This window comes from Zalophus californianus, chromosome 15 (genome assembly GCF_009762305.2).
Source record: "Zalophus californianus isolate mZalCal1 chromosome 15, mZalCal1.pri.v2, whole genome shotgun sequence".
Classification (NCBI taxonomy): Eukaryota; Metazoa; Chordata; class Mammalia; order Carnivora; family Otariidae; genus Zalophus; species Zalophus californianus.
In genome coordinates this window covers 72,071,844-72,086,823 of record NC_045609.1, presented here as the reverse complement: position 1 = coordinate 72,086,823, position 14,980 = coordinate 72,071,844, and the positions used below count along the sequence as shown (strand labels likewise).

At 38.6% G+C, this 14,980-nt stretch overlaps 1 protein-coding gene across 2 annotated transcripts in view; it reads left to right on the top strand.

The window, feature by feature from the left end:
* The window catches only part of CCDC186 (coiled-coil domain containing 186), a 48,404-nt gene that overhangs the window by 27,891 nt on the left and 5,533 nt on the right, over positions 1-14,980 (top strand). For both annotated transcript variants that reach the window (XM_027596299.2, XM_027596298.2), the window contains 8 exons: positions 3,485-3,589; positions 4,038-4,136; positions 4,304-4,390; positions 5,430-5,572; positions 8,526-8,781; positions 9,852-10,041; positions 11,195-11,275; positions 13,187-13,397. In XM_027596299.2, the coding sequence (XP_027452100.1) occupies positions 3,485-3,589; positions 4,038-4,136; positions 4,304-4,390; positions 5,430-5,572; positions 8,526-8,781; positions 9,852-10,041; positions 11,195-11,275; positions 13,187-13,397 (1,172 nt within the window). The remainder of the gene's footprint in view (positions 1-3,484; positions 3,590-4,037; positions 4,137-4,303; positions 4,391-5,429; positions 5,573-8,525; positions 8,782-9,851; positions 10,042-11,194; positions 11,276-13,186; positions 13,398-14,980) is intronic.

The window sequence follows — 14,980 nt, the reverse complement described above, 5'->3', positions numbered from 1 at the left end:
CATGCAAAGAAGCAGGAAAATATAGCCTATGATGAGAAGAAAAGAAAAATCAATTGATAGAAACAAAGGCAGAAATGACATAGATGAAAGAAGTAGGTAAGGGTGTTAAAACAGCTATTATAAAATATATTCCATGTATTCAAGAAGATAGATTAAAAGTCTGAATACATTAAGGAAAAACATAAAAGATTGTGAAAAGGCCGAATTGATACAATGTCTGAGATGAAAAATACATTGGATAGAATTAACAGAAGATTAGCTGCTACAGAAGACAAGATCAGTGAACTTGAAAAACATGAAACTTTAAAAACATACATGGAAACATAGCATAGAAAACTAGAGATTCCTAGATTTATAACTTATATACAGAATTCCATATTCTTATATTTAGGTGGTTACTTGACATCTGATGTCTTGGGTGACTCACAGGCATCTTCAACTGAGCATGTCTGAAATGGAGTGGATAATGTGCCTGCCCTCCGTTGCTCCCCCATCTCAAGAAATGGCAGTTCACCCTTATCCTTGAGTTCTCAGTCACCATATCCAGTCCCTTAGCAAATATTCTTGCTCACTTCTTTCAGGTCTTTACCCATCCGTCACCTCTCAGTGACACTTTACCTAGCTCTCTAAATTTGCGTACCTCCCCTCAAACCCCCTTGTGCCCTCACTTTATTTTTACTTCTTAGCACTTATCATTATCTAATATAACATATTTTTACTTAGTATTTTATGTATTACCTGTGGTCACTAGAATACTAGCTTTATGAGAGTAGAGATTTTTATCAGTCTTCTTACAGTAATATTTCCTCGAAGCTTAGAAGAATGCCTTATATGGCAGGTGCTCACTAAATAAATGAAATGTAGTCTCTTAACCAAAATTTTTCTTTTATTTGGTTATTTATTTAATAATTACTTAGCATTATAGGAATCTCTCAGTTGCTATTTTTTGAGTGAAGTGAGTACCTACTGTGCACCAAGGTTTTTCAGTTATTGATGATAAGACATGGGAAAAAAACCATATAGGATTTGGGGTACCTGGGTGGCTCAGTCAGTTAAGCAGCTGCCTTCAGCTCAGGTCATGATCTCAGGGTCCTGGGATCGAGCCCCACATCGGGCTTCCTGCTCGGCAGGGGTCTGCTTCTCCTTTTCCCTCTTCTCCTCCGCCTGCTCCTTTGAGCTCGCTTGCTCTCTCAAATAAATCAAATCTTTTTTTTTTTTAAAGATTTTATTTATTTATTTTGACAGAGAGAGACAGCAAGAGAGGGAACACAAGCCAGGGGAGTGGAAGAGGGAGAAGCAGGCTTCCTGCAGAGCAGGGAGCCCAGTGTGGGGCTCGATCCCAGGACCTGGGGATCAGCTTAACGACTGAGCCACCCAGGCGCCCTCAATTAAATCAAATCTTAAAAAAAAAAAATCAAATTCTTAATAAAAGACCAGCCACTGGAAGTATATAGCTAAGTAGTTAGTTGTGTGATAGATTTATCCAAAAACGACATAAAAGTAGTGTGTGAAGATAGATGCAATTTAGTTGGTTCAAAAGAGGAAGAGAAACATTCCAAGTGGAGGAAGAGCAAGAGAAAAGGAAAAACGGGAGATGAGTATTTGATGTTTAGGAAGACCAGCCTCCCTAGAGAAAAGGCTTATATTAGTGATTCCTTCATAGATTCAGCAAATATTACATGAACAATTAATATGTGGCAAGTACTAAGCTAGGTGTTGTCCAGAAGCTGTGTCCTCAGTGGAGGAAACATGTAATCTACAGAACAGGGTATCAGTTGTTCTAATCCAGGAATGCCCTGGACTCTGTCTATGGGAAGGCAGATAACAGCTTCTACCCTTTTCTGAAGGGCAGCTACTAGGAGGTGATACCTAAACCCTGATTTCAAATCCACAGTAGCTCAGGCCATGGGACTGGATGGGTGATCTGAAGAACTGTGGAAAAAGAGCTGCAGAGCAGGGCTTTATCTGGAAAATCGCCACAGGAAGCAGAAAGCCATTTGAGACAGAAAAGACAGCAATGGAAAGGGAAAAATAGTATGTTATCTTGTAATAGAAACAGGGGAAGGATATCCAGGGAATTAGGAGTGGTCAGAACTGGAGCAGGTAAGTCAAGAATAGAAAATGAGAGAAAGTAATTGATGAGAGAGTAGTCCCTACAAACCTTCAGAATTGCTCTTTTAGGAGAATGGTTAGGAACAGAAACCAAACTGTAGCACGGACCTATAAGACAGTTTTGAATAGACACCGTGGCCGGAAAGCAAAGAATGGTCTTTTATGTGTGTGCAGAGAGCTGTTTAACACTTTGTTCCTCTTGTCTTACCAGGTTAGTAATTACTTTGAGTGATTTACTGAAAACTATCAAATTTAACTTTATTTAGTGGCTATCAGTTAACTGCACAGTCCACTTTGGTTTTTTGTCAGAAGCATAAAGTTATTTCTAGAATAGTATCTAACCCCTCAATGGCACTGCCAGGACTACTCTGGTCATTGTCCTTACCATTCATCACATTACTGGGCCCAACCTTGTCACTGTGAAGGACAAACTGTTTTCCTTCTCCAGTGTAGGGAAGAACCCATTTCTCCCTACTGTGTGTTTCTTCCTTTTCAGTCTCATTTACTTTTACACTGAACACTTCACCTCTGACACTTTGGTCACCAGTTGTGTGGAGGTTTTCCCCCACTACAGTAATTCTCTGTGATACACCTAGGTGTCGCTGCAGTTTCACTTGACTCTGACACATCCACCTGGAGATAGCATTGGATCCCACAGATTAAGGGCTCAGTCATACAAGAAGGCCCCCCAGCCCCCCACCACGCACATACTTCAGATGCCAGCCACAAGCCCAGGTGCCCTTGTGACCAGCCAGCTATAGATCAGAAATTCCAGCGACCCCCTCCTTGGGTTTGAAGATTTGCTTAAAGAACTCAGGGAAGGACTTATGTTTATCATGTTATTAAATGGTATGATAAAGGATCCAGATGAACAGCTAAATGAAGAGCTATATAGGGTGAGGTCTGGGAGGGTCTCAAACATAGGCACTTCTGTCCCTGTGGACTTGCGGACCATCTTGGTGTGGTTGTATTTGACAGTCTGGAAGCTCTCCAAACCCCATATTTTGGGATTTTATGGAGGGTTCATTATGAAGGAATGATCATCATCAGCTCCATCTTCAGGCCTTCTTTGGGGGCTGGATTCCAGACTGCTAATCATGACTTGGTCTTTCTGGTGACCAGCCCGCATCCACGAGCCCACCCAGACGTGCCTCATTAGAACAAAAGACACTCCTGTCACCCAGGAAATTACAAGAGTTTCAAGAACTCTGTGTCAGGAACAGAGGTCAAAATTGGTACTGCAGCAAGAGATGCTCCTAGTGTTCTTATGACTTAGGAAATTACAAGGGTTTTAGGAGCTTTGTGTCAGGGACTGGGGCAGAGACCAATATATATCTTTTCTTTATCTCACACTATCTTTTTGTCAATGCAGGAAACCAAAGATAAACTCAAAGAAACAACAACAAAGTTAACTCAAGCAAAGGAAGAAGCTGATCAGATACGGAAAAATTGTCAGGATATGATAAAAACATATCAGGTATGCTTAACTTTTCAAATTAGTAATAAAATTGCACCAAATATCAGTACTCTTGCTTCATTAATGTTTTGTATCTGTAATATTTGAAGTGTGGAATGGATTTGGTAGGACAGGTAAATAAATGACAGGTTATTTCCTGTGTTAAAGTACTTGTAGCTTAACTAGAGATCTTATTGGAGATGTTTTTAACCAAATAACACTAAAAAATATCAGAACGAAGAATACAAGGAAATGTATAACTTAAAACCCACTGTGTATTATGTTACATATCTTAAGGGCTATTCTTGTTCGTACAGAATTGACATATTTAAAATCTTTCAGTACAGTCATTTTTAGATACCTAAGGTATGCATTTCACAATTTGTAAACCTAGCTGCCAAAGCCTTCACTTTCCAAAGTATAAAACTTTAAAAATTCAGTCATACTTTTTTCATTTCCTTCCCATTAGGAGTCAGAAGAAATTAAATCCAATGAGCTTGATGCCAAGCTTAGAGTCACAAAAGGAGAACTCGAAAAACAAATGCAAGAAAAATCTGACCAGCTAGAGGTGAGTGGCTTTGCTCTTTCCATACCCTGGATTGGGCAATAAATAACAGCGAGAGAAAGAATGAGTACTGTCACCCATTTGAAGGCCTTTTCGAAGGAATAAGGCAATAAATTTTAGGTCTTGTTTAATACATAATGACTTGTGGTTTCTTTTAAACTTTATAAAAGATGCATCATGCCAAAATAAAAGAACTGGAAGAGCTGAAGAGGACATTTAAGGAGGGTATGGATGAACTACGAACACTGAGAACAAAGGTAAGGAAATCTCTAGTCATGATTTCAGAGGAAGGGTAAATATCTTTAATTTTGGACTCCTAATTTTTTTAAGTGTTGGGGAAACACTTTCATTCCAAAGTGAAAGAACTCAGAGGAGTAGAATATTGATTTCCTAGCAATAAAATGGATTCTTTTGTTGAAAACATAATGTCTTCCACTTTGGTCCCTTTGAAGTATTTGCCAGACATTCCTATTTTACAGCACATTCCCTGTTTCTGTCACTTATCCCTGGGCCCCTAATGTAAGGCAGTCTTATCAGCAAATTAATTGGAAAGATAGTTGAACTTTAGAACTGTAAGTGACAGAAAATAGACTTTATATTTCTCCTGGGTAGTCTTGTGCAGTTTTAATTTCTAACAGTCTAGTATAGTCTTCATTGTAAAAATAGTATCCCTTTTAATATGAATGTGAAATATCATTGTATATCTAATTCATTTCTTTAGAAATAGGCTTTTAAGTAACCACCTTGAATTTGCCATCATTTAATAATTTCTAAAGTGTCCTTCATGTACCTTTCCATTTGTTCCCTGTGCCAGTTCTTTGAGGTAGGTGGGGAAGGTATATCTTGTTTTCAGGTGAGGAAATGGAGATTCAGCAAAAATAATGTGACATGCTAAAACTCCTGTGACTAAATCACGAGAAATCTGAGACTGAACCCTAACATTGCTGATGTCCCATTTTATTTTCCTCACATTAATCCTTATAACTTAGCTTAGATTTTTTTTTTTTTTTTTTTTTTTTTTTGAGCAAGAGAGAGAATGAGTGTGCGAGCGTGTGAGGGGTGGGGGAGCGGTAGGGGAGGGAAAGAGAATCTTAAGCAGGCTCCATGCATAGTGCGGAGCCCAATGTGGGGCTTGATCTCATAACCCTGACATCATGACCAGAGCCAAAATCAAGAGTCTTGACGCTTAACCAACTGAGCCCCTAGCTTGGATTATTAATATATAATCATTATATTAAGAAATTAAGGAATAAGAAAATATTGTTTATAGTCTAACTTGGTTATGAATTTTGATAGGTGAAATGTCTAGAAGATGAACGATTAAGAACAGAAGATGAGTTATCCAAATATAAAGAAATTATTAATCGCCAAAAAGCTGAAATTCAGAATTTATTGGACAAAGTGAAAATTGTGGATCAGATACAGGAGCAGCATCAAAGGTATAAACCAAGCAACTTCTGTTTATGCTAATCAATAGGCTTTTTAATTCTATCTCAAGATTCTGTTATTAAATGTAATTATTACATTAAATAAGAATAATTTTGTAATTTTACTAGCTAAAAAATTTAAAATTCCTGTTTTCATTTGAACTTTCTTGGATTATCTTTGAAGTTCCTATTATGGCTTCTAAAAATTTATATTCCCTAAATATTGGAAGTGGCAATTTATAAAACAGAATGGATTTTAGTTTCTTACTCCATTCTTTAGTGTTCAAATTATGCTACCTACAGTACTTACTTCTAAAAGGTAGATATATATGTACATCTGTATCTTTGTGTGTATTGTAGTGCAAGGTTAGGAGCTGACATTATTCCTTGGCTTATTGTAAAACCATTTAGCTAAACTCTACTCATGACGTCACCTGGCAGAGCCTAAATTCATCCTTAATCCAAATACCTTCTTTTTGATACTGACCCAGTGACTGCTGCTCAGTCTTGCCAAAAATCCTTACCATCATCCAGGTTGGTGCTGCGACCTCAACTGGAAATGTTAGTGACCTCTAATCCTGCCATATGTTCCGATTTACAGCCTCTCCCCCACCTCAAAGCCTCTATTCCAGACGTTCCTTCTTTGTTCCCACTTCCAGTCTCCCTCTCCTCACTATTTACTCTTGGCAGGTGATTACCTCTTATTTACTTCACAAGAGAAGTGGGAGCTGCAGGTAACTGTTCTCGCAACCTCTTTCTGTCTCTTCGGTGAACTTGCCTTCATCTGCAGCTATTCTTCTTTCTCTTCCTTCTGTTATTACAGAACACATGTTCCTGTTCCCCTCTGAACTGAATTATTCTCTCTACTTCTGTGGATCCCATGCTCTTCTGCCTTCTCAGGATCTTTCTGGACTATTTCTTCTTTATCCTTTATCTCTTACCTCTCTCTACTTTTTGTTTTTCTACATTTCAATATTAAAAACGTCAAAACTACTGTGATGTCCCCCCACCTTTTTCATGTCCTTCACAACCAAACATCCTTGTAGAATCATCGGTACTCTTCCTCCATGCCTCTGCCTTTCCTCCTTTTCCTCTGCACTTCAGTCTAGCTTCTACCCCAACATCCCATCAAAAACTGCTAATGCCTCCTTAAATCTAGCAGACACTTCCGAGAGTAAGCCTTGCTTGAATTTTCAGTATTAAAACCATTAAGCCCATTATCTTTCTTTTTTTTTTTTTTAAGATTTTATTTGTTTATTTAACTGACAGAGACAGCTAGAGAAAGAACACAAGCAGGGGGAGTGGGAGAGGGAGAAGCAGGCTTCCCACCAAGCAGGGAGCCCAATGCGGGGCTCGATCCCAGGACTCTGGGATCATGACCTGAGCCGAAGGCAGACGCTTAACCAACTGAGCCACCCAGGTGCCGCAAGCCCATTATCTTTCTTGACGTGCTGTGTTCCTTTGGCTTCATATCATGCTTTCCTTGGTGTTCCTCCCCACTTTCTGGCTACTCCTTTTCTCAGTCTCCTTGGCAGCCTTCTCCTTGTCATAAAACTCTTTTGTTACTATTTTATCATACCCTGAGTGGCCCAGCTATTGCTGCAGTATGCTGTAGGACCTTCAGGTCATTATCTTCAGCCCTTTTGGCTCAGGCCCAGACATACAGGTGTCAAAGGTACCTCAGACTTTTAGACTAAATGTCCCAAACTGATTTGTCCATCCCACCCATAAATATGCTCCTCTGATGTTCCTGAGATGAGTGATGAGTGGAGCATCCACATGATTTTCCAGCCCAGGAACCTGGGCATCCTTCTTGGTTTCCTTTCCTTCCCCTCATACATCTAACCAGTCACAGAGTATTATTGATGCTCATGCTTCAGTATCTTTCAAGTTCATTTATTTTTCACACCGCCACCAGTGATGTCATTGTTCTTTTATCTGGAAAGCTGCCATAGCTTCTAAATGGGTTTTGTTGGTTTTTTTGTTTTATTTTTTGTGGGTTTTTTTTTTTTTTGGTCTTCCCTTACAGTCCATTTCTTATACTGTAGTTAGCATAGTCTTTTTAAAAAGGAAATCTTAAAACCTTTCAGTGATTTCCCATTGCCTCAAGGACTGCCCAGTAAGTTCAGATGCCACAGCATGGCTTGAAGATCATTAGTGACCTTGCTTCTCCCTCTGTGCTTTCTCTTTTTGCACTCTTGGGTTTCAGCAATAGTTGTTTACAAATGTGGGTTGATTGTCTCCTATGTGCATGCGCTGTATTAAGTGCTGGGGATATAGTGCTGTCCTTATCCTCATCAGTGTTGAACATGTGTTTGTTAGTACCAACAAGAAAGTCATTCTTGTTCCCTTCCCAGATCTAGCACATCCTGTTTCTTCTACCTGGAACATATTTTGTTGTCTCACTCACTCCTACTTTTTCTTCTGATCGGGAAGTAGCAAACTGTGGTCCATGAGCCAAGTCCAGCCCACTGCCTTTTTTGGTAAATAATTTTTTCTTGGAACACAGCTACTGTCATTCCTTCATGAATTATCCATGGCTGCTTTCACACTGCAGCGGCAGGGTTGAACACTTCCCACAAAGACCATATGCCGGAGAAACTTAAATTGTTTAAGTTTGGGCCTTTTACAGGAGAAGTTTGCTAGCCCCTACTGTATTAGTTTAAACACCACTTATACTAGGTTAGGCAACCCACTGTGTGCTTTTCATCATCAAAAATATTTTATCACACATGTAATTTCCTTACTTAATGGAAATTTTTGAAAGCAGGGCCCATGTCAGTCTTTCTTGTACTCATAGGTCTTAGTTCCTAGCATATATTAGGTAGTCCTACAAATCCAAATAAATAATTTGGATGAATGAATAAAAGTACACTTATGAAGTATTTTATTTGAAGAAAATCCCAAACCATTAATGTAATGTCTTTTAGTAGTTTTTTTCTTAAGTATAAACTTTGTTTTTTAGAGGTAAACAAGAAGTTGAAAATTTGAAGGAAGAAGTGGAAAGTCTTAATTCTTTGATTCATGACCTACAAAAAGACATCGAAGGCAGTAGGAAAAGAGAATCTGAGTTACTACTATTTACAGAAAAGCTCACTAGTAAGAATGCGCAACTCCAATCTGAATCCAATTCTTTGCAGTCACAATTTGATAAACTTTCCTGTAGTGAAAGTCAGTTACAAAGCCAATGTGAACAAATGAAACAGACAAATACTAATTTGGTAAGTATACATTTACATTTAACTTTTTTTTTAAGATTTTATTTATTTATTCATGAGAGACAGAGAGAGAGAGAGGCAGAGGGAGAAGCAGGATCCCCTCTGAGCAGGGAGCCCGATGCGGGACCTGATCCCAGGACCCTGGGATCATGACCTGAGCTGAAGGCAGACGCTTAACCATCTGAACCACCCAGGTGCCCTACATTTAACTTTTAAAGTGACATACAAGAAGCACAAATTAAATTTTCCTGTTAGCATAAACCTACTGGTAGTTAAAGTTGAGCTCTTTTTTTTATTGGCCTGATTTTCTGGTAATTTCAAATGCTGTGAGAAGTGTCAGTTTTTCCTTCTAACTTGTTTAAAGTGTCCTTTTTCCTTCCTATTTATATCATTTATAATAAAATACCTTCCTAAAGTGTTTATGAAAAAGTATTTCACTTTTGAAAATAAGAAAACCATGGTTTTTGTCATTAGGAACTGGAATTACCACGTATATGTGTGTGTGTGTATATATATGTATTTTTTTTTTAAGATTTATTTATTTTGGGGGGGAGGGGCAGATGGAGAGGGAGAGAGAGAATCTCAAGCAGACTTCCTGCTGAGTATGGAGCCTGACACGGGGCTCAATCTCATGACCCCAAAATCATGACCTGAGCCAAAATCAAGAGTTAGACATTCAACTGACTGAGCCACCTAGGCACCCTTGGAATTACTATATATTTTTTAAAGTATTTCAAATCTCTAGATTTTTATAGTTTAAAAATGGTTTAATATTTCTAAGTGATCAGAGTGTCTTCAGGTTACTCAAAAATAATTTGAGATGTTAGTCCAAAATAACCAGAGACCTCTGACGTAGACTGTTTTGCATGTATAAAATGGCAAATACATTAATATGCCCCTGCATTCCCACACAAGGAATTTGAGGAGTGCAGGAAACAAAACGTGGTAAGGAGCAATTCTGGAAGAATCTACCATCAAGGACCTTGAATTTTCAGGTTTTAAACTGTGAGCAGTAATGGAAACAAACAGGTGTTAAAATTGGTGTTTTTTGTTTGATCTCATTTAATATTTAGGAAAGTAGATTGTCAAAAGAGGAAGAACTGCGAAAAGAGGAGGTCCAGACTCTGCAAGCGGAACTCACCTGTAGACAAACAGAAGTTAAAGCATTGAGTACCCAGGTCGAAGAACTAAAAGATGAATTAGTAACCCAAAGACGTAAACATGCCTTCAGTGTCAAAGATCTTACCAAACAACTCCAGCAAGGTATAAAATTCTTGCACACTTAGACCTTAATGTTGCATCTTTTAGTCATTAAGGATTTATAGAAAAAAAATATTTTACATCAGGTTCTACCACACTGATTAGTGCTAGATGTTCTCTTTAATGTATTAATGTTTATAAACCAAATCGCTAAACCTCTTGGAGTTCCATGAATAGTCTATAACATCTTCTATGCTAAAGGACATTTATTCACAGAACCCTAAAATGTGAGAGTTGGGAATATACTTGAGGACAGTAGTGTCTAAACTTTTTTGATCACATACTCCAATCAGTAAAAAGTATTTAAGCATTTGTTCTCAGATTTATATATATTTATAAATTTAAAACATGTATCACTACATTAAAAAACATGAAAAATAGAATCTGATTAAAATAAATATAAAAATAAAAATTAAAAACAGTCTTTTCAAAGATCAGATGAAATGTAAGTATAAATGGAAATTCTAATATTTTCTCCGTATATGTGCTATGAGTTTTTTTGTGCAGCATCTAGGGTACCTGCACCCCATTTTGTAGACCTCTCTACCTTAGAGATCATTGAGCCCTAACCCTTCATCTTAGAAGAAACTGAGACCCAGATAGGTTATGAACGACCTGAACACAATGATTAACAGCTGGGACTGGAACCCAGATTTCTTTCGTTTAAAAATTTAAACAATTTAAACTGTGCTATGTGCTTGGATACAAAGATGAATAAGATATGTGTTCTGACTTCCTAATCTCTACTATTCTCACTACTTATTGGGTGAAATATAGTATTAAGATAAAAGAGATTTAGCATTTACTTAATATATTCAGATATTTGCTATAAGAATTGTTTGTTTTTAAAGCTATAATTGAAGGGAAATTTCTGGTATTGTAGAGGTCATCTAAATCCATCAGGACTCTGAATGTTAAGTCACTGTGCCTAAGTGATGTCATCATAGTGTTGTTTCTCTGTATTTTGTATTTGACCTGTACATTTCTAGATATCATTTTATATGAGTGACAACTATAGCCCTCCTGTCTAAAGTATGTATTCCACAAATTTCTCTTGTGTTTGTCATTTTTGCCTGAGCGATTTTAGCAATTAAAATCAGAAATAGTGGGGCAAATGGTCATGATAATTGTCACAAGTAATTTCTTTTCCCTGTAGCACGAAGAAAATTAGATCAGGTGGAGAATGGAAGCTATGATAAAGAAGTCAGCAGCATGGGGAGTCGTTCTAGTTCATCAGGTAAAAAAATTTCTGGTTTCAGTTGTTATCTAGTGACTGATTGTAAAAAGAACTAACATTTTTTTGTGTTAAAAAGTGTTGATATTTTTTTTTCCCATTTTGAGTTATAAAAAGTGGTATTATTTCCAATTAAATAAGTTCTCATCATTTCCCAGGGTTTCATGTTTGTCATGGGATTCTAGATGATCTGTCTCCCTATCTCCTATTATCTTACCTGCATCTTCTTTATTCCTTGTGACAATTTCCTCTTCCATTTTTAAATTTAGATATATCCATCCATATATAGAGAGATTTGTTATAATATGGTCTCTCTTTGGGCGCCTGGGTGGCTCAGTCGTTAAGCATCTGCCTTCAGCTCAGGTCATGATCCCGGGGTCCTGGGATCGAGCCCCGCATCAGGCTCCCTGCTCGGTGGGAAGCCTGCTTCTCCCTCTCCCACTCCGCCTGCTTGTGTTCCCTCTCACATTGTGTCTCTCTCTGTCAAATAAATAAATAAAATCTTTAAAAAAAAATATGGTCTCTCTTTTTTTTACTTTTATGTTACTTTTAACACCTGAAAACTAATGAAATGATCATTATATTTTAAGATTTTTTATATATACACATATGTTTAAATCTTTTAGCTTTTCCCATGAAATATGCCTGTGGTCTAAAGAGAAAATGAATAGAGTCCATAAAATTATGATTGATATCATCATGGAAATGGTAATTAGCAAAATATCAGTGTATTTGTCATTTTAAAGTGCCAGGAATCATGCCAAGCACTTTAAGCTTATTATTTACTCTGGAGAATAGTTGTGTGAGGTGTTACAATTCGCATTTTAGTGATGAGGAAACGAAGGTTCAGAATGGTTCCATGACTTGCCCCAAATCCACAGTGACAGAACTCTCAGACTCTAGAATGAGTGCATGCCATGACACTACACACCCTCCCAGGAGTTGCACATCAACTATTACAGTAGTGGGAAGATCACATAGTAGGAAGAACATGGGTTGAAACTACACATAGGTATTTATTTATTTTTTTAAAAGATTTTATTTATTTATTTGACCGAGAGAGACACAGCGAGAGAAGGAACAGAAGCAGGGGGAGCGGGAGAGGGAGAAGCAGGCTCCCCGCGGAGCAGGGAGCCGGATGCAGGGCTCGATCCCAGGACCCTGGGATCACGACCTGAGCCGAAGGCAGACGCTTAACGACAGCCACCCAGGTGCCCCTACACATAGGTATTTAGAACCCAGGTCTGTCATTTATTAGTGCGTGACCTTGGATAGGGTATATTACTGTCTTAAATCTACAAAATGGAGTTGAAAAAAGACTTATGTTTGTAGGGTAGAGAGGATCAGAAATTTTTCTCCACTGATGTTAATAAAAGTAATAGCTAATATTTACTGAGTGCTTACTTATATGCACTTCACATATATTAACTCATTTAAATGAGGATAACAGTCCTATGAGGTGAATACTAATCTGCCCATTTTAAGATGAAGTGACCAAGGCACAGAATTAAGTAACTTATCCAGCATCACGCAGCTAGAAAGTGGCAGAGTAGGACTCGATCCTCGGGGGGCAGGCCTCAGAGCTGAGCCCACTCTGTGGGCTGTCTGCTCTGGCTCTGGCTCTGGCTCTCAGTTTCATTTCAGACTTGTTATTCTGACTTTTTCTTGAGTTTCTTGTTTCTCTATTGCTGCTTCCTCACCCGGTTCCTGAGAGACATAATAGGCCCTTTGGCACTTAGGTCATTCATGTATTCCGAAATAAGAACTCAGGCCAGGTATGCCTTGTATTCTGTGCCCGACTCTGTTAGAGCGAATATTTGCAAATTATACTAGAAGAAATAATATGTGACATTAGCAGATGACTCTAGACTGAATACAGTACCTAAACTGATTTTTTTTTTTTTTGGTCTTCAGGGTCCCTCAATGCTCGAAGCAGTGCAGAAGATCGATCTCCAGAAAATACCGGGTCATCAGGAGCTGTGGATAACTTTCCAGAAGTGGACAAGGCCATGTTGATTGAGAGGATCGTAAGGCTGCAAAAAGCACATGCCCGGAAAAATGAAAAGATAGAATTTATGGAAGATCATATCAAACAGTTAGTGGAAGAAATTAGGAAAAAAACAAAGTATGTATTATATAACACAATCTGTGTTTGAAATATCATTACTTATATGGTAAAGTTACTGTTTTCAAAATCATATCAAGAGCCAATCTTTCAAAAAATAATTCTTTTTTTTTTTTTTAAAGATTTTATTTATTTGACAGTGAGAGAGGAACACAAACAGGGGGAGTGGGAGAGGGAGAAGCAGGCTTCCCGCAGGGCTCCATCCCAGGACCCTGGGATCATGACCTGAGCCGAAGGCAGACGCTTAATGACTGAGCCACCCAGGCGCCCCTCAAAAAATAATTCTTAATTGTAGTCGTTCAGTTCCCAGTCTTTTATTGATCACTTACTATGTTCTAGGTTTTGGGAATACAGAGATGAAAGAAAACAGGTCTTTAAGGTGATCTAGAATTCAATAGATCTTAATTTTTTTAGGATACTAAAATAACGTTGGGTTTAATAAAAGCACTCTGTTAGCTTTTGATTTTCATGACTGTGGCTCTAAGAGAGATATGGGGTTGTGGATTATCTTTCCTGTTGGGTAGGATATAGTGGGTAATTTATTGGGCACCTGCCAAGTACAAGATTCTGTGCCTATGACTTTAAACTTTCATTGATTTCTTAAAACGGACAAATAAATTAACTGGTGGTGTTCAGGTCAAATCACTAAATGTTCCAGAGTCACCACTAATCCAGTAAGTGACAGACCAAGAGCTGGGGATCTGGGCCCCCTGGGACTAGGTCAGTGTGACCTAAAGTCAAAAACTGGCTTCTCGAGCTCCCAGTAGCTGGGCACCAGGGGCCTTGAGCTAAGAACTGGCCTTTTGAACGGTGACCTTGGGGGCCTCAGGGCGTCCTGGCCCCTGAGCAGGGGGTACTGGCTTTCCGTGAGGTGGGCGGGATGCCTGGTCAGCACAGCCTGGAATCTGCCGTGCAGTGTGTTCCATACACGTTTAATTTGCACTAATATTCTTTGCTTTGGTACTCTGAAACCTTACTTTTTCTCAGTCACGTTTATGAGACGTATTTTCATGCACTTTTGTTTTCTATTTTGTCCCCCTGCTAACTGGCCTCTGGCATGGTTGTTTTTTTTTTTTTTTTTCATCTCACCTGCGGGTTCTCCATCCTGACCCTGTAGCCTGTGATCTTTCCTCTTCATCCCTCCAGTGGCTTGTTCTCCCCTCCCGGGAGCTGGGCTCTCTGGGGCTTGGGCCTTCCTTCCTCACCTGGTAAAAAGGAAAAAAAAATTGCTGTGCAAAATTCCTCTTACAAATACCATATTCTTTTAAGATGTATTTTTTTATATATTGCAACTTTTTACCCATGACTTTTTAATTTTTATTTTGAAATAATTTTAGGCTTAGAGAAAAGTTGGCCCATGACTTTTAAAAGAAAAAGAAGGGGTGCCTGGGTGGCTCAGTTGGTTAAGTCTGACTCTTGATTTCAGCTCAGGTCGTAATCTCAGTGTCTCGAGATTGAGCCCTGTGCCGCCACCTCCCCCCACCCCCGGTCCCCTGCTCGCACATACATTCACGTACACGTGCTCTGTCTCTAAAATCTTTTTTTTTTTTTTTTAAGATTTTATTTATTTATTTGACAGAGAC